This window comes from Pyrus communis, chromosome 2 (assembly GCF_041283825.1).
Source record: "Pyrus communis isolate YQ-2024b chromosome 2, ASM4128382v1, whole genome shotgun sequence".
Lineage (NCBI taxonomy): Eukaryota > Viridiplantae > Streptophyta > Magnoliopsida > Rosales > Rosaceae > Pyrus > Pyrus communis.
Window position 1 is genome coordinate 26,295,531 of NC_142566.1, and position 20,176 is coordinate 26,315,706.

At 38.6% G+C, this 20,176-nt stretch overlaps 1 protein-coding gene and 1 pseudogene across 2 annotated transcripts; both read left to right on the plus strand.

Moving 5' to 3' along the window:
* Positions 1-489: 489 nt before the first annotated feature.
* On the plus strand, positions 490-16,305 carry LOC148698832 (disease resistance protein RPV1-like; annotated as a pseudogene). Its single transcript, XR_015958873.1, has 8 exons — positions 490-561; positions 1,396-2,025; positions 2,154-3,249; positions 3,441-3,734; positions 3,854-4,702; positions 4,805-5,766; positions 15,900-16,001; positions 16,180-16,305. The product of XR_015958873.1 is annotated as a disease resistance protein RPV1-like (transcript).
* Positions 15,111-18,660, plus strand: LOC137747671 (3-hydroxyisobutyryl-CoA hydrolase-like protein 3, mitochondrial). The gene is made up of 9 exons (XM_088679144.1): positions 15,111-15,551; positions 15,878-16,001; positions 16,180-16,244; positions 16,909-16,925; positions 17,117-17,208; positions 17,309-17,402; positions 17,522-17,700; positions 18,032-18,132; positions 18,299-18,660. The coding sequence occupies exons 1-9, from the start codon at positions 15,111-15,113 to the stop codon at positions 18,386-18,388; spliced, it is 1,203 nt and encodes a 400-aa protein (XP_088535270.1). The 3' UTR covers positions 18,389-18,660.
* Positions 18,661-20,176: the final 1,516 nt, after the last annotated feature.

Consider the following 20,176-nt stretch of genomic DNA (forward strand, 5'->3'; position numbering starts at 1 on the left):
GGAAGAACTTAGTTGCTTGACATTTTGAGGTATATACTTTGCTTTACTTTTGTTTTAGTTTCTTCAATTAGATACAGTTAATTCACACCAATGCTTTTGTTTCTGTTGGGTTTTTGAGTTTAAACTTTATCCGGAATCATTTGGTGGGTGTTTGGAACTTTGGAATCAGATTTTCAATTGGTTTTGTGAAGTCCTAACTTTTAATTTCATTTGGGTCTGACCTTGAGTTTAAAACTTTATCTGGAATCTTTTGGTGGGTGTTTGTAACTTTAGAATTAGATTTTTAATTGGTTTTGTGAAGTCCTAACTTTTATTTTCATTTAGATCTGACCTTTTAGCTGTCATTGAAAATAATCATAAAAGTAAAGTTGTGCATTCCTTAATTCAGTCTTTGGCAAGCCATCATGCATGATAACCAAGTAACTGGATTTTAGTAAATGTTGATTTTGGTAAATTCTTTGTTTAAATTTCTAGGTTTTGATGAATTCTTCATTTAGATTTGGTGACCAACAATCGACCCACCACCAATTTTAGATCAAGATTCGAGGATGCCTTAAAAGTGTAAGTCCTTTTTCCTTTCTATTTTGTTGATTTTGTCATTTGGGTTTCTTAGAAAGCTCGCACCTTGGTTCATTTCTGACCAGGGTGTTACTTTTTTTTCTGTGTTGTTTGGAAAATTTCAGAAAGCTTGCATTCAAGTTTTGCTCTTTGAGTAGGACTTCAGGATTGAAGGCTGAATTATTGCAAGTCTGATTTCTTTTTCTTTTGTTTTTGCTGACGAAATTTTAATTATGTTCAACTAAGGTTTATAGTTATTTTGTTGATGTTTGTACACTACTCATGATTGCTAATCTTATACCAAACTTCCTTAATACATTTTGCAGAATGACATTTGTGGAATAATTTCTCAAAACTCATTTGTTATATGTCCTTTATGCTTCCATGACTTCACAACTTTATAGGCGACCTTGCTATCCCACAGTTGAATCTGATTAATTTGTCAAAAAATTTCCAAGTTATGAAGTTTACGCATCCTGGAACTTAGTTATATATATATGATTTCATACAATTTCAAATCCTGCAGCAACGCGTGGGTAGAAGTTTCTAGTACAAACTAAAGTTGTTTCTCCTATTAAAATATGTCTGTTGAAATGTATTATATATGAAGATGGGCAGGTTGTTTCTCCTATGAAAATATGTCTGTTGTTTCTTCTATGAATAGCTGTAATCACTGCCAAGAATCTTTTGGATAGTCTTTGTTCTTTCGTTCCTCTTTTCCTCTCCCTTTCTCTGCACCTTCCGGCCAACATTATGTCGTTTCTCAAGTCCATACGCCAACATTATTATATTATAAACTTTGTTCTTGTTGACTGAAGGAGCTTGACTTGGGTTTAGGTGTTTCAGGATCATCCGTTCGACAGCACGAACACAACTACTGCCATTTTTCAGTCGTTATCTGAACCACTGCAGTGCCATAACGGTGGATACCACCATGAGAACCCACGAAGCCTCCTCTTCATCCTCCTCCATTTCAAAACTTTGGAATTACGACGTGTTCTTGAGCTTCAGTGGTGTAGACACACGCAATGGCTTCACGGGCCACCTCCACGCGGCATTAACAGACAGGGGATACCAGGCTTATATCGATGAGGATGATCTAGAAAGAGGGGAAGAAATAAAAGAGGAACTGTTCCGGGCAATCGAAGAGGCGAGGATCTCTATCATTGTCTTCTCAAAGAGTTATGCGGACTCGAGTTGGTGTCTTGACGAGCTGGTGAAGATCATGGAGTGCAGATACAAACTGGGGCGACATGTTTTGCCAATTTTCTATCATGTTGATCCTTCACATGTTAGGAAGCAGAACAGAGATTTAGCTCAAGCATTTCAGAAGCACGAAGAGGGCATCCGTGAAGAAAAAGATGACAAGGAACGTGAAGCTAAACAAGAAAGGGTAAAGCAATGGAGAAAGGCTCTTACAGAAGCTGCAAATTTGTCTGGCCAACATCTTCAAATCACTGACAATGGGTAATCATTCACCTGCCATACTAGCTAGTAGCTAGTTAGAATATATATGAAGGAGAGAAAATTGTCTATGTACTGATAGCTCCTACCGTTCATTGAGTCCTGCTAATGCTTATGAATTCAATTTTCAGGCATGAAGCAAAGCTTATTAGAGAAATTGTTGGCAAGATCATTACGGAATGGCTTCCGAGCGCAAATGAATTAAATGTGGCCATGTACCCGGTTGGAATCAATTCTCGTGTTCAAGATATTATCAGTTATCTTTCAGGTGGTGGATCAAATGACGTTGTCATGGTTGGAATTTGGGGGATGGGTGGATTGGGTAAAACAACAGCTGCCAAAGCCATTTATAACCAAATTCATCATAAGTTCCAATTCAAAAGTTTCCTTGCTAACGTTGGTGAATATGATCTGGTTGATTTGCAAGGAAAACTTGTTTCTGACATCTTGAAACAGACCGAGTCTAAGATAACCAGTGTTGATCGAGGTATGAGTCTGATAAAAAATCATCTCCAACGTAGAAGCGTACTTGTCATTATTGACAATGTAGACAAAGTGGAACAACTAAATGCAATAGCTGGAAATCGTGATTGGTTTGGCCCAGGAAGTAGAATTATCATAACGACACGAGATGAACGTTTACTAAAGCAAGTGAACATGAAAGTGGACAAGACATATCCGCTTAAGGAAATGAATGAAGAAGAAGCTTTGAAGCTCTTTAGTTGGCATGCCTTTGGAAATGGTTGGCCTAATGAAGGATATCTTGAACTCTCAAAAGAGGTTGTTTCTTACTGTGGAGGTTTGCCACTAGCCCTTGAAGTTTTAGGTTCTTCTATGGTTGAAAGAACCCCAACAGAGTGGAAAAGTCAGTTGGAGAAATTGAAAAATTTTCCTAATGAAGGAATAATGAAACCGCTAAGAGTAAGCTTTGAAAGGCTAGATCCTACACAGAAGGATATATTCCTTGACATATCTTGTTTCTTTATTGGACGGGATAAGGACTATGTCGCAAAAATATTAGATGGATGTAACTTTTTTGCAACAATAGGAATTAGTGACCTCCGTGAACGATGCCTTATAACTGTTGAAGACAACAAGTTGAATATGCATGATTTGCTTCGAGAAATGGCCAAATTAATCATTTCTGAAAAATCCCCCCGTCACCCTGGAGAATGGAGTAGGTTGTGGAACTGTGAAGAGGTCATTAAAGTATTGAGAGATAAATCTGTAAGTACATTTCCAATAAAATTCTTAATTAATGCATCGTACATGAAAAGCGCATATAACTCACGGATGTGTATTATACATTTAGTAACATTCATCTCAATTAGCCAACAATAGTACTTGCTTGTATTCATACATGTAAACGTATTCAAATAATCCGTTTCTTACACATGAATATAACCTTTTGTTAATAGGGAACTGAAGAAGTTGAAGCACTTGCTCTAGGTATCCCTCCTCCTTGGCCTCCAAGATCTAACATGCCTAGGTTCAGTACAGAAGCATTTGCCAATATGAAGAAACTGAGACTGCTCAAGCTCTACAACGTGCAGCTCAATGGAGAATACAAACATCTCCCCAAAGAGTTAATATGGTTGTGTTGGGAAAGATGCCCTTTAAAGTCCATACCAGATGACTTCTTTGATCAACCAAGACTAGTTATTTTACAGATAACGTCTAGCGACCTGGTACAAGTTTGGGAGGGCTCCAAGGTACAATCGATTCCACATGATGATGTTATGTTTCTATTTGTTTTTGGATTTCCTTCTTTTTTTCCTGAGATCTTCCTTTTGGATGTTAATTTTAATTTTCCTTTGATTTTGTGCAACAGTCGCTTGAAAACTTGAAAGTCCTTAATCTCGGAAGTTGCTCTGACTTAAAAAAATCACCAGACTTTTCAAATCTCCCAAATCTTGAAGAGTTGATATTGGAAAGGTGTAGGAGTTTGTCCGAGATTCACCCCTCCATTGGTCATCTTAAAAAACTTTCTTTGGTGAACCTCACACTCTGCAAGAATCTTATTTCTCTTCCTGGGGATTTCTACAGGTCCGAATCCGTTCAGACTCTTGTTCTTGATTTTTGTTGGCAATTCAGTGAACTGCCCGAGGATTTAGGGAAGATGATATCATTGAGAGTACTTAAAGCAACTACCACAACCATAACACAAGTACCGCGTTCCACAGTAGGATTGAAGAATCTCACTCATTTATCTCTAGCGTGTATGCAATCGGAGTTTCCTTTGCAATTTCCCGATTCGTTACACGGCTTAGACTCTTTAAGAAATTTAAATCTCTCAAATAATGGGTTTCTTACCCTACCCAGCCTCAGTTGTTTTTCAAAACTTGAAAATTTGTGGTTAAGTTTCTGCTTTAACCTTCATACCCTACCCAGCCTCAGTCATCTTTCAAAGCTTGAAAGTCTCTGGTTAGATAATTGCTTCCGGCTTTATACAATCTATGATTTACCAACAAATTTGAAATTTCTGGATTCATCTTATTGCATCCGTTTGGTAACAATGCCCAATTTTTCGAAAATGTCGAATATGAGAGAACTGAATGTAAGTAATTCACACGCACTCATTGAGGTTCCAGACTTGGATAAGTCATTAAACTCGATGACATGGATTGATATGAGGGACTGCCCCAAACTCACAGTTGATTTTAGGAGGAACGTGCTAAAGGTATCTCTCTCTCTTTAATTGTCTTCCTATTGCGCACATGCACACACACAACGCACATGTACATGTATATATATAGATATGACACTTGCGCTGTATATATAGGGATGGACTTCTTGTGGATATGGTGGCATTTTTCTCAATGGGAATTATGTTCCTGATTGGTTCGAGTTTGTCAATGATTGTAATAAAGTCAGTTTTGATATCCCCTTGAGTGATGATCGTAATTTTGAAGGGCTGACTCTGTTATGCTTTTACTGCTCAAATCTTGATCAATCAAGCCCTTATATCAGATGGAAAGATGGTCATCCTCGTGCCATACCAAGCCTACTGAGTTGCGAACCTGCATAGGCAAGGAAGATTGGGTTATAAAAATGCGCGATGATGTATTTGAAAAATGGTTTCTTTGGCAAGGACAAATATCGAACGATAAGCTCAATTTGCAAAGCGGGGATAAGGTTGATATAACTTTTGAAATGCCAGGGAGATACAATAAATCAATTAAGGGAACAGGGGTTAATCTAGTATGGGACAAACATAAGAAGGAAAATATGCACGATTTTAATCGTGTTGGTAGGTTTTTGATCCAGAGGCACAACCAAGGTGGTGATGCATCGTCATCATCACATGTTTGAGTCAGACGTTTCTTTCAGTTTTCGATTTCTAAGTTCAATAAATGAAGGCGAGTCCATACTTCAATACTATTTCAAATTTCAACTTTCCCTACGTGGCCATGGCGGCAGTTCTTTTTCCCGGTAATTTAACCGAAACATCAAGAGTAGACCGGTTCAGAAGCACCAAAAATATCTCTCTCTCGACACTGACACAATCACTCTCAAACAGAAGTAATGGGAAGCTTATTAGGACGAGCGACGCAGTCATCCGCTTTCTTCTTCCTCAATCCAAATTCGAAGCTCTCTTTACAAACCCTCCAAATCCCCTTGCCTTCTCCGCACCTTTGGGATCATGGCCTCTGCCGACGCATTTGTCAAGAGCAGCGTCCACCCAATTGGCATCGCCGTCATCACCCTCGGTCACCCCCCGAGCTCTCAACGCCATGAACCTAGGTATGTAGAAACACACATTGACACGCATATGTGTATATGTATATATCTGTAAATGCTTTTGATTTGGAGATGATTTGAATTTTTTATTAGGGAGGATGACAAGTCATCCATTTTTGTTACTGTAAAATAGTTTGGTAAAACTAAATGTGGTTAGTTTTAGTTAATAACTGTGGTTTGTTAGAATGGTTAAAGGGTTAGTTAAGGCAGTCAAGGGTACAAATGTAAAAAGCCAAATGCTATATATATATATATATATATATATATATATTAACATTTGTGTAATTGATTATTGTGAAATGAAATACAATCTTGCAGAAGAAGTTTATTGTTTCTTTATGGTATCTCGCCATTTCGCTTAACAGCACTGCTCCCACCTTCCGATCGATCGATCGATCGTTTCTTGATCAATTCCTGCTTTCTTCATTCTGATTCTTCACTTCTTCTCCGATTCTTTGATTCTGTTTCTGATTGTGTCATGACTTCTCAATTTGCATTGCCACCGACTGGATTGTCTTCTTCGATTCAAAACCCTAATTTTTCTAATTCTCCTCATCTGAATTCGTATACTTCTCTTACGATTCACAACATGGCAGTATGTTGCCAATCAAACCGAAAGGCTCTAACTATCTCCCATGTCGTGCGTTGTTTACTCCCATTTTCGGGCGCTACAAGCTTCTTGGTGTCATTTATGGAACTGAAATTTGTTCACCGCCTTTCTTGCCTGATCGTTTGATGAATCCTGCTTTTGAGGAATGGTATGAAAAGGATCAAAATCTTTTGATCTAGTTAAATTCCACACTTTCTGAAGAAATCATCCTATTCACAATTGGGGTTTCGTCCTCTCGAGAGCTTTGGGTGAAGCTTGAACAGTGTTTTGGTGGAGTTTCAGAGGCTAACATTCATCAATTGCGATCGCGACTTCAATCGATTCAGAAAAGATCAAATTCCATCTCTGCATATCGTCAACAAATCAAGGAAATTGCAGATTCCTTACACGCCATGGGCGCTTCAGTATCCGATCGTGATCTCATTGCTGCCACTCTACATGGTTTACTTGATGATTTTGAGTCCTTCATTGATTCCATCATGCTTCGCCTGTCCTCTACGTCTCTTGATGAACTCCATGGCCTCTTACTCACTAAGGAACTTTCTATGGCTCGACGGAAGAATGTCACCTCAACCTCTGCCATTGAACCGTTTCAGGCTTTCTCGATGCAGTTTCAGCCTCCTCTACTTCCTACTCCATTTGCTTTTGCTGCTCAGTCTCAACCTCTGCACTATGCATCTCGATACAACTCTAATCGTGGCAAGCCTCCTCAGGGTCACTGCTTCTCTAATAGGGGCAATCGAAAATTTCAAAATCATCGTGGAAGCTTTACTAACAATTGTGGAAATAGGAACTATCAAGGCTCTCGTAATAATTCAGGTTCTTCCACCTTCAAAGCACTGTGTCAAATTTGTGGTTCTACTAGTCATGAGACGATTGACTGTTTCGATCGTATGAATCCGGACATCTATGGTTGCATTCCTCCGGCCAAACTTGCTACAATGTGTGTGCATCACTCTGCCAAACCATCTCAGTTTTGGTTAATTGATTTTGGCGCCACCTCCCACATCACCCAATGATGTTGCTAATATCTCTTCTCCCACTCCCTACACTGGAGGGGACAAAGTGTATATTAGAGATGGTAAAGGTTTGTCCATTCATAATGTTGGTTCATCATCTCTGCACACTCCTCATACTTCCTTTAAGCTGTGAAATGTTCTACATGTTCCTCACATGAAACATAATCTCTTGTCTGTTTATCAATTTCTTAAGGATAATGATTGTTCATTGACACTATAAGGGTCCATTGTCAAAGATTGTATTTCGGGGAGGATGCTTTTGCGAGGACCGGTTAAAGATGGATTCTATCCACTCCAAAGTTCCAATCATTCTCCTACTACTTTACATTCTGCTTTCCTTAGTATTAAAGCTCTTGTGGCTTGGAGGTATGTGGGACAGTTGGTGGCGGTGGTATTCCCACCGAAGTAGCACAAAAATCAACGAAGGGGTTTTATTTTAATAGGACAAAAAGGGAGGTTAATCTCAAAAGTGGTCTCTTTTGGAATAAAGAAATGGTAATGGAGGCATGTGGGCCTTCCATTAATAAGGAGAATTCTTTATTTCACTCTGCAAGGATGGTGGGACTTGACCCACAGAATCTTTTTGCTGGGTCATGTCTAGGCCCAATTAATCTAAAATTCAATGGGCCGAGATTTCAACTACAAGAAGGAATGGTTTTGTCAACCATGGATAATACGCAGACATCCTTGCTGGTGGAATCAAAGCACTCGAATTGGTTGACAATAGGAAGCAGCACTTCAAAGTATTCAATAGTGAACAATTCTCACTGTCCTTCGACTATGAAAGCTCATCACAAGGGTGTTTCAAGTAAAACCCCAATTTGTTTCAATTTGAATTTCCTTGGGAGATTTGGCGATTCTGATAATTGTGGAAAAAGACTGAAGCTTGTTCTTCCAGATAAGTTCGGATCTTATCAGACTCCTTTCGAGAGGCCTAAACTGAAGGAAATTCATTCTCCCAATCTCACTTTCTTAAATACTGTTTGTGAACAGATGGAAGAAAAGGAGAGTGATGTCGATGAAGTTCCAATTAGGCCATCGGGCAGGTTGATTGAAGAGGAATCATCTGAACAAAGGATGAGGTTGACAGAGGATCTTGGTCTGGATTATTCTCAATTATCAGATTTTGGTGAAGACGAATACATGTCACAATCATCAGATTCAGAGGAAGAGCTTGGTGATTCTTCACAAGACGAAAAAGAAACCTTCGATGTTTTTGATCGCTTTAACGATATGTTTCACAATCTCTTCACTGATACAACAATGGAAACAAGGACGACGTTGGATGAGGTACCTTCTCAGTCGCATCATATAGCAAATTTAGACACTGTGGAACAAGTTGAATACAAGGATACTGGAAAAAACAAGAAATTGTTAAAGTACAGCAGAAGGAAAAGGTCGGCTAGCGTATCAGTCAAACGTGAAACACAAACTCGAACTACCAAATTCATGTCAAATATGAAAGTTTCTTTGGTGCCACTGAAAAGGTCTTTATTTCTTGAGAGGAATACTGGGAAAGTCATTGCTAGCAAGCTTGTGGGTGGAAACAAGGCAGAAAAGAAAATTCAAGGGGGCATTGTCAGATTTAATGAAGATAATTAGTTGGAATGTTAGAGGATTGGGAAGTAGGCAGAAGAGGTTGATTTTGAAACAGCAATTCGGGCGATTAAAGCCCGATATCATTATCTTACAAGAAACAAAGAAAGAATCAATTGATAGATCGCTTGTGGCTAGTGTTTGGGGAAGCAGATTTAAAGAGTGGATTTACGCCCCTGCTCAAGGAAGATCTGGGGGTATAGCTGTGATTTGGAACACCAAACATATCTCGGTTATTGAATCTTTGGTTGGAGGTTTCTCTGTCTCCATAAAAATTAAAGCCCTCAATGGGTTCGACAAGTGGTTATCTGGTGTCTATGGTCCCTGCAAAAATAGAGAGCGAAAGGAGTTCTGGGAAGAAATGGCTGGCCTTTACGGTCTTTGCGGACCAAGATGGTGTGTAGGAGGAGATTTTAACGTGGTGAGATTTGTAAATGAGAAATCAAATGGGGGAAGAATGACTACAAGCATAAGGAATTTTAATGATTTCATCCAAGATACAGAACTCAAGGATTTGGAGTTACTCAATGCTCAATTTACTTGGTCAAACTTCAGAGAAGAACCTGTGTGTCGGAGGTTAGACATATTTTTGTTCTCGGTAGGTTGTGAAGAGATTTTTCCAGAGGTAAGACAAATGGCTTTGGCAAGGGTCACTTCTGACCATTGTCCAATCCAACTAGATACTAACAAGGTGAAATGGGGGCCAAGTCCTTTCAGATTTGAAAACATGTGGCTACAGCACCCAGATTTCAGGAACAAGTTCAAACAATGGTGGCAATCTGAGCAGGTGGAGGGTTGGGAAGGTTACAAATTTTTGTACAAGTTAAAAGCTATCAAAAGAAAGTTGCAAAGATGGAGTAAGGAAAGTTTTGGTGATGTCGAGAAACAAATTAAGGATGCTGAGGCTAGCATAGAGGATTTAGATAGGAGAGAAGGGTTGGAATGGCTAGATGTTGCTGCTAAAAGAAAGAAGGAAGAGTTACTTTTCCTTGTGGAAGATCTGGCTTTATAGGAAGAAGTGAAGTGGAGACAGAGAGGTAAAGTGGAATGGGCTAAAGAAGGGGACGGTAGTACTAAATTTTTCCATAGAATAGCAAGTGGAAGAAGGAAGAGAAACTATATAAAAAGGTTGGAAGTGGATGATAGGGGAGTGGTAGAGGATGCAGAAGAGATAGAAAAACATATCGTTAACTTCTTCAAGTCCCTGTTTAGTAGCAACGAAAATGTATGTTGGGGCTTAGAAGGCATCAATTGGGCCTCAATAAGTGAATCTGAGGCAGCTTGGCTTGAGAGGCCTTTTGAGGAATCGGAAGTACAAAGAGCAGTCTTTGATTGTGGAAGGGATAAATCGCCAGGACTAGATGGTTATTCCTTGCAAATGTTTCAACACTGTTGGGAATTCTTGAAAGTGGATATTTTGAAGGTCATGGAGGAGTTCTTTGAGACCGGAATAATAAATGCGGTGACAAATGAAACATTTATTTGTCTAATTCCGAAAAAGTCAGATTCTTTGAAAGTGACGGACTACAGGCCTATAAGCCTAGTTACTGGTTTATACAAAATTGTGGCGAAAACCCTAGCTTCAAGATTAAGGGAGGTTATGGGCAGCACAATCTCTCCACATCAAGGAGCTTTTGTTAAAGGCCGACAAATTTTGGATGCTGTCCTTATTGCAAATGAGGTGGTAGAAGAGGTGAGGCAGAAGAAAGAGGAGGGATTGGTGTTTAAAATCGATTTTGAAAAAGGCTTATGATCATGTCGAGTGGAGATTTTTAGACGAAGTTTTACAAAGAAAAGGCTTTGGCAATAGATGGAGGAAATGGGTGCAAGGATGTCTAAATTCTGCAAATTTCTCCGTTTTGATCAATGGGAGGCCTAGGGGAAAATTTCATGCTTCAAGAGGTTTGAGACAAGGCGACCCACTGTCACCTTTTCTTTTTACCTTAGTAGTGGACGTCTTGAGTAGATTAATGGAGAAGGCTCAAGAAAATCAGCTGATCAAAGGTTTAGGCATTGGGCAAGAAAGGGTGGAGATCTCTCATCTTCAATTTGCTGATGATACCATTTTCTTCTTGGCGGAAGATGAGGAAGTTTGGAACAATTTATTAGAGGTGCTCAATTTATTTTGTACTGTTTCAGGGTTGAAAATCAACAAAGCAAAGTGTTCTTTGGCTGGAATAAACTCAGATTGTGAGAAATTAAAAAGGTTGGCAGATTATTGGGGTTGTGAGGTGGGTAGTTGGCCAATAAAGTACTTGGGTCTCCCTCTTGGGGGTAGGCCAAGAGCACTTACGTTTTGGGATCCAGTGGTAGAAAAAATGGAAAAAAGACTTCAAAGTTGGAAGAATGCCTTCTTATCCAGAGGAGGCAGATTAACTTTGATTCAATCTGTTTTGGGAAGCTTGCCAATCTACTACATGTCCTTGTTCAAAATTCCTTGCGGGGTGATTGGATGCCTAGAAAAACTAATGAAAGGATTTCTTTGGGAGGGGGTGGAGGAAAGAAAGAAAAACCACCTGGTGAAATGGGAGATAGTTATTAAAAGTAAGGAGGAAAGGGGTTTAGGAGTAGGGAATTTGAGGAATCAGAATGAAGCATTATTGGCTAAGTGGTTGTGGAGATTCCCAAAGGAACCAAATTCTCTCTGGCACAAGGTGATAAGAAGCAAGTATGGGCTGCAGGATAATAGATGGAATGCAAATCCTTCATTGCGGGGTTCAAGTCGAAGCCCCTGGAAAGATATTTCGTGTGGTCTCCAATCTTTTCTACAATGTTGCAAGTTTGAGGTGGGCAACGGGGAGAGGGTGAGGTGTTGGGAGGATGGTTGGTTGGAAGGGGGACCATTGAAAGAACAATTTCCTAGATTATTCTTGCTATCGAGAATGCACAACCAGAACATCGCAAGTTTTGTGGATCTTTCTATCAATTCTTTGAGCTGGAATTTTGATTTCAGGAGAAATTTGAACGAGGTGGAGATAGAAGAGGCGGCTAGATTATTACAGAAAGTGGAAAATGTTCGCTTGTCTCAATCAAGAGCGGATGATAGAAGGTGGAAACTGGAATTATCAGGATTGTTCACTTGCAAATCCTATCACTCTTTCTTGAGCAACAATGGGATTGTGCAACATTTTCCACCCTCTTCTCAGATTTGGAAATCAAAAGTTCCTCCGAAGGTCAAAGTTCTTGTGTGGCTAGTGGCTATTGGGAAGCTCAACACTTGTGATCAAATTCAAAGGATAAGTCCTTTTATTTGCTTCTCTCCCCATTGGTGCAGTTTGTGTAAAGCAAAGGAGGAGAGTGTTAACCACATTTTTCTTCATTGTTCTTACACGATTCAAATGTGGTGGAAATTGTTTCAGGAGGTTAGAGTTAGTTGGGTCATTCCAAAGGGTTGTTTCGAGCTTCTAAGCACTAATTTTGAGGCTCTAGGAATTAGGAGGAAAGCTAAAGTTTTGTGGGGTTGTCTGGTGTCGGCAGTTTTTTGGAACATTTGGTTGGAGCGTAACAAAAGAATTTTTGAGGATTATACTGGTGTGGGGGTAGCAGATCTATGGGGAAGAGTAAGATATTGGGCAGCCTTCTGGGCTTCAGTTTCAAATGATTTTAAGAATTACTCTCTTTCTCACATACTGTGGGATATGTTAGCAGTTGTAAAGTGATTTTGGTTGAGGTTGTCCTACTTATAATCAGATCCTCTGGAGAGATTTTCTTGTTCTGTTCTTGGTGGATTTCTTATCCACTTCTGTGTATTACACTTTTCTTTTTTAATAAACTGTTATAGTTTCTTCTCAAAAAAAAAAGTATTAAAGCTCTTGTCAAAGTGTGGCATAGGCGCTTGGGTCATCCTTCATCTATATTTCGCAGGGTAATATCTACTAATAATCTTGCAGTGCAAGGCCAATCTACTGTTGAATTTTTCTATTCAGATTGTGCATTAGCTAAGAACCCCAAGCTTCCTTTTGTAATGGCTTCCTCAACAACTCAAAGTCTTCAACTTTTGCACTGTGATTTGTGGGGACCTGCATCTGTTACTTCTAGTAGTGGTTTCAAGTATTACTTGCTACTTGTTGATGATTTTAGCAAATATAGCTGGTTTTTTCCTTTGAAGTCAAAATCTAATGTATTTTCTACATTTGTTGTCTTCAAAAGCGATGTAGAAAATTTACTTGGTAATAAAATCAAAGTGTTGCGTTCAGATTCAGGGGGTGAGTTCATTGGTCATTCTTTTGCTTCATTTCTCAGTGCACATGGTATACTACATCAATTTAGCTGTCCACATACCCCTAAACAAAATGGTTGTGCTGAGAGAAAACACATGCATCTTGTTGAGACAGCTCGGTCATGTCCCTCATGTCTATTGGGTTGAAGCCTTCTCCATTGCTATATATCTTATTAATCGTCTTCCAATCTCTGGCATTACTAAGTCCCCCTGGGAAATTCTGCTCAATCAGCATCCGGATTATTCCAAACTCAAAGTATTTGGTTGCCAATGCTTCCCATGGTTTAAACCTTATGTTCATAGCAAATTGGATGCTAAGAGCAAAAATTGTGTATTTTTGGGATATAGTCTCCAACACAAAGGCTATAGGTGTTTTGACCCTATTGCCAACCGAGTCCATATATCAAGACATGTGGTTTTTGATGAAGGCACTTACCCTTTTCAGTCTCTGCAGCTTCACCAATTTAGTTCAAACAGTGTTTCTCCAGTACATTCCCCTTCTATGGATCTTTATTTTAGCAAGTATACTCACCCTTCTCCCACTGGTGATGCATCTCCAACTCTACAGTGCACCTCTCCACCTATCACTACTAGCCATAGTTCATCTACAACTCCAAGTACTTTTAATTCTATCTTTATTTCAGAAAGTTTTGTTTTGCCAACAACTGAGACAAGTCATCTTCCCATTTCTGAAATACACATCCTATGATTACAAGATCTAAGGCAGGGATTTAGAAGCCTAAGGCTTATGCAGCAACTAGGCATTCACTCCCAGTTGACCTTGAATTTGTTCCAAGCACCTATTTGCAAGCATCAAAGTATGCTCACTAGAGAGCTACCATGCAGGATGAATACAATGCATTGTCTATAGGAACTCGGTCTTTAGTTCCTTCCCATCCTTCTCAAAATGTAGTAGGCTGCAAGTGGGTGTTTCGTGTTAAGAAAAAGCCTGATGGCATTGTTGATCGGTACAAAGCCCAGCTAGTGGCAAAGGGCTTCCATCAGCAAGAAGGAATTGATTTTCATGAAACTTTCAGTCCAGTTGCTAAACCGGTTATAATTCGGATCCTTCTTACTCTTGTTGTTCAATCCAATTGGTTTTTAAATCAATTAGACATTAGCAATGCCTTTCTTCATGGTGATTTAAAGGAGGATGTTTATATGCAACAACCCCCAGGTTTTGTTGATCCTCTTTCTCCCAGTCATGTGTGCAAGTTAAGAAAATCTTTGTATGGTCTTAAACAAGCTCCTCGAGCTTGGTTTGATAAACTGTTTCAAGCTCTGCGTACACTTGGGTTCAAACGATCTTCATCAGATGCTTCTTTGTTTGTGCTTAATGGTCCTCGGTTGGTTATTGTTCTTGTTTATGTGGATGACATTCTAGTCACTGGACCTAACTCACACCTTTGCCAACAGTTCATTCAACAACTTAGTGATCGATTTCCAGTGAAGGATCTTGGTCCTTTACACTATTTCTTGGGATTGGAAGTACAAAGATCTACCAAAGGGAGACCAAATACTTACTTGACCTTCTCAAGAAAACAAATATGGAAGGTGCAAAACCTTGCTGCACACCCCTTGGTTCCAAGAAACTGGATCATAGTGGGTCACTTTTATCCAATTCTACTGAATATCGATCTATTGTTGGAGGACTCCAATATCTCACTTGGACTCGACTGGATCTTGCATTTGCTGTCAATCAGATATATCAATTCATGCATGTTCCGAGGGAACATCTTCAAGCAGCCAAAGAAGTTCTCTGATTCCTAAAAGGATCTGTTTCTCATGATCTATGGTTTACAAAGTGTCCTATTGATCTCTCAGCATACTCAGATGCTAATTGGGATGGCTGTACGTTTGATAGGCGATCAACTAGTGGCTATTGTTTCTTGGTCCTAACCTCATGAGCTGGAGTGCTAAGAAACAAAGTATTGTTGCTTGTGCCTCTACAGAAGCTGAATATCGGTCTTTGGCTCACACGGTTGCAGAACTCACTTGGGTTTGCAAAATTCTTCGTGATCTTCACTTCCGCCTTTCTAAACTGCCTACACTATGGTGTGATAACATCTCAGCAATCTCGTTAGCATCTAATCCTATTTTTCATGCTCGAACTAAGCATGTTGAGATAAACTACCACTACATTAGAGAATTGGTTCTGGCCAAACTTATTAAAGTTCAGTTTTTTTGCAGTGAAGACCAATTGGCTGATCTTCACACCAAGTCCTTGTCTAAAAACAGATTCAGCTATTTGTGTTCCAAGCTTCCAATTGGAATCAGCTCTGATTCCCCTTCTCACTTGATGGGGTGTATTAGGGAGGATGACAAGTCATCCATTTCTGTTACCGTAAAATAGTTTGGTAAAACTAAATGTGGTTAGTTTTAGTTAATAATTGTGGTTTGTTAGAATGATTAAAGGGTTAGTTAAGGCAGTCAAGGGTACAAATGTAAAAAGCCAAAGGCTATATATATTAACATCTGTGTAATTGATTATTGTGAAATGAAATACAATCTTGCAGAAGAAGTTTATTGTTTCTTTATTTTTGAGCTTGAACTTTATGGCATCGTATTGATTACAAATCTATGTTATTGCATTTGTTATAAGATGAAACGTTGGATTCAAATTTCGAAGAAGTTAGCTTTTTTTAGCAGAATTTTGTGTTTCTGTTTAAGCGGGAATTGTTGGAAAATGCAGATATGGATGTGAAATACAAGAGCTATCTGGATGAATGGGAATCTCACCCAAATGTGAAGTGTGTTCTTGTTGATAGCCGCTTGGCTCGTGCCTTTTGTGGTGGTAACGCCCAGAATTCATATTTGAATAGTTTCTTATCTTTCTTGGCAATTTTACACTTCCATTTAGCATGCAGTTAAATAAGTTTTCTAGATATGTATGTTTAGCTCTTTCGGCGGTTATTTTTGTTTTTGGGTCTCTTAGGTAAGGTTTTGAGAGTGACCGATCATGGTAAATGCAGGAAAGGATATTAAAGTGGTTGTTGCCAAAATTCAAAAGGACAAAAACACACCTCTTGTGGCGAAGGTTTCTACATTACGCTTTGCTTTGAACTAAAGTTGTTTCTTGTTTAGGTGCTTACGTGATAGATTTTTGGTCTTCGATGTTTGTGCTGTTTCATGTCATGTTGTTTATTGTTTCACATTGTTCCTTTTTGTGCCATATAGAGATAGATGGTGTCCGATAAGTTGGCACGTTGATTCATTGATAAGTAATAACCCAGATTTAGATTACCTGCGGGCGGTGATGTGAAGCAGATCACGGCCAAAAACCAACCACCGAATATGATTGCGGTCTAATTGTGTCCTTTTAACCATATAGAATAACAGACTTATAACCTTACACCGTTTTCTAAAATCCAGATAATATAAGATGACTTCCTTCACAACCATATAAGATGTAATTTTGGTAATTTTCATAGTGCATAGATTTTCAACTAGCAAGACGATTGACCCTTGCAAAATCATTGATGATTAAGCCTTAATACAAGCAAGCAAGCCCCTTTTAACAAAATTCATGCGTTAGAATCGTAATGATGTATTTGCTGATAAGCCTAAAAGTTCAAAGTGAAAATCACTTATATGAGTTCTGCTACCTCTTTAATTGCTTTGGCTATTCAATCTTGTATTTATTAATGTTCAATACATGCGATTATTTTTTTCTTTTGTAATTTCATGTTTGACATTCTCAGGCAACCTGCAACATCTGGTCATTTGTTTAGTCTTGACTTTGCTTGAACTTGGGTAATATGATTTGTATTGGTTGGAGAGGATTCATTTCTTTTCTAAGCTACAATTTGTAGTTTTCTTAAGATTTGAGAGGCTACCGATATGATATTTGTGCTGCATGTTTTTCAGGTATTCACTGCTGAGTATTCTCTAATATGCAAAATCTCTTAGTACAAGAAGCCCATATAAGCTTCATGGATGGCATAACAGTGGGCTTTGGTATTGGCCTATCAGGTCACGGTCGCTACCGGATCATTACAGAGGTATTATTGCCTTGTCAGACAGAGATTGTCAATGTTGTCAATTACATTGCAATTGCTTTTTGAATTTTGTGTGTCAGAACTTTGTATGGATACGTTTCAGAGGACTGTTCTTGCTATGCCATAGAATGGAATTGGTTTGTTCCCAGATGGGTTTTCACGTATAGAGGCAAAGAGTCCGGGAGGAGGATCTGCAGGTATGCCTTTTCCATCCTCAGACGCAATTTCCGATGCTTTAGTGGGGTTAACTTTAGTTGGCATCATCACATTGTCCAATGCGTTTGTTGAGATAAAAGCAACTCCATTGTTGATGCAGTTCCCAGGATCCCCATCAGGACATTGAAACAACTGTGCTGAAATTCACCAGCAACCCAGATTCTGAAGCGCAACTCAAGACTCTTTTACCTCAAATAACTTCAGCATTTGGTGCAGATAAGTTGGTTCTCGAGACAATTGATGAACTTAAAAAGCAGCATCAGAGTTCAGATGCTACTGGTAAGTTTGTCAATGCCATTTGTGTATTGAGCGGCTTGTATGTCGCTGTCAAGTATTTTGTATCAAATTGTTTCTATTGCAGTGGTGAGCGGGCCAACGAAGCTCTTTAAGGTCTTGGAAAGGGTGCTTTGTTTTCACTTTATTTGACACAAAATTATTTCGCTAAAGTTGCATCCGTGCTTGGGAAAAATGACAATCAATTATCCACAGTGAGTCTCACTTTCTACCTTTTCGTTTCTTGCATCACATGGTTGCATCCCTTTGATAGGTTTTGCGTTGTAGTATTTCAAATTTTCAGAAAGTAACATGTGCTTTACTTGACCAATACCAGTTAACTGGTATGATGAAACTGAATATCGCGTTGCTATAAGTTCGTCTTTACGGAATGATTTTGCTGAAGGTGTACGGCAGTTTTTGGTGGACAAGGATCAGGTTCGTTAATTATGCTCAAGATTCCTTACTATAAGATCACTTGCTGACGGAGTTGCTGCAACATAAACCATTACAGCCTCTACTAGACCTACAGTTATATAATCATCTTACTTTCCTTTTATCAGAACGAATCTTTATCTCTGGCTTCTGTTTCTTGTCAATGCAGAATCCGAAGTGGAACCCGTCAAAGTTAGAGGAGATGAATCAGAGTGAAGTGGAAGCTCTCTTCGAGCCATTGAGCCCGAACATCAAGTAGTTGAGTATGCGACTGACTGACTGGCATGTGAAAACAGAACCATTGAAACATATTTACCATTGTGGAAAATTAAGTTAAATGAAGCTACAGGAGAAGAAAGCACTTTCACTTTCAGTTGGACGTTTTTGTACTGTGATGTGGTTAACTAACATTGTGATTCTCCTTACATTAAATGGCTCAACTACTAAAGCTTGAGGTCTTTTGTACCCTACAACTTATTCATGATTAAGTTGAAGATAATATCAATGTTGATTGGTGGTGGGTTGCATTTCTTTCTTCTCTGATCATATCCTCCTCTTGGATTTTTAAATTTAGTTTTGTGTAACAGTTGCTTGGGAAGTTGCAAATTGTTAGGATGCCAGATGGCATCATCTTGTGGTGACAAGTAGAGTTGAGTATTAGTATAAATAGTATATTGTAATAGAAGAAAAGGCAATTAATGAAATTGTATTGTTGTTCTGTTACTATCTCTCTGTGCAATTGTGGAAGATGTAGAGTAAGGTTTTAACAAAAATCATTAATTTTGGTCATACACATGATCTAACAAAATCACCGAACTTTTCAAAGCTTGAAAAACTATATTTAGATTAGTGCGAAAATCTTCAAGCAATCCCCAATTTACCAACAAATTTAAAAGACAAGACGATTATCTTTGGCAGTGACATATATCGAACAATGAGCTGATCAGTTTCCCAGCCGGGGATAAAGTTTTTATTGGTGTGAGGCGGATTGACATTGCAAATGGTGATTCTGTTAGCACGAAGAAAGTAGGGGTTAAACACTTGCCAAGGAATCCAGCTGTCTAAGAAGCATACATTAGTTATAGCTCCAATAAGATTTGCGTCGTTATTTCCATATAATCATATCATATTTTATATGTAAATATTATTAAATATTGTTACTAATTTATATTATAATGGATCGAAAGCCTCCGCAGTTTCGTGCTAGTTTATTTCCGCTTCACCCTGTATCGCCCAGAGACTTCATTGCAGACAATTTGCAGCCTGTACTCCAAGTCCAAGTCATATAAAAAGACACTGTTAGCCCCCTCGTCCTTTCAAAACGTTGTTTATATATTGCCATCCATTTGGTTGTATTATATGTTAGAGGATGTGAAGGTAAAAAAGTTCTACATAGGTGAAAAAAGAAATCTTACAAGAGTTTATAAAAGGTTGGACTATTCTCTATATTACCAATTGATTTTATGATTAAACCTCAATTTTTTTTTATATGGTTCATTTGCCTAGTAACAAAAGAAGTTTAATCCTATTGCACATTACGCCGGTCCCCCATATGCCACCTTGAAATCAGTAAGAATTATATTATAGCACCTGTTAAAAGTTAATACAATGATCCATCACGATTCTAAGTTCGAATCTTGTAAATGATTGAATCAGGTACCGCCCATCTTGAATAATTGTTTTTAATTATTCTTTCACTTTTGAATCCACTTTTGTTTATTATGTGGTTGTTGTTATGCTATTTCTCAAATGCTTCCACATTTCAACTTAAAATAATGTATTATTGATGGTTGAGATGTAATGACCGCCAAGAAGTTATGTTTTATAATGTATTTGATAGTCTTTGTTTTCTCATGTTCGTTTCTTTCCTGTTTTCCTCTCTCTTACTCTTTCTTTGCAACTTCCCGGCCTATATTGTTTCTCAAGTCCATACACCAACATTATCATATTATAAACTTTTGTTTTTGTTAACTGAAGGAGCTTGATTTGTGTCTAGGTATTTCAATATCATCTGTCAGGCAACACAAACACAACCACTGCCATATTT

What these genes read in the sequence shown, in the direction of transcription:
- LOC137747671 (XM_088679144.1), top strand. Translation starts at nt 15,111, where the DNA reads ATGAGCTGGAGTGCTAAGAAACAAAGTATTGTTGCTTGTGCCTCTACA. An exon ending in AGTCATCCATTTCTGTTACC is followed by an intron (nt 15,552 to 15,877) that starts GTAAAATAGTTT and finishes TTTCTGTTTAAG; the next exon opens with CGGGAATTGTTGGAAAATGC. An exon ending in GCTACCGGATCATTACAGAG is followed by an intron (nt 17,209 to 17,308) that starts GTATTATTGCCT and finishes GATACGTTTCAG; the next exon opens with AGGACTGTTCTTGCTATGCC.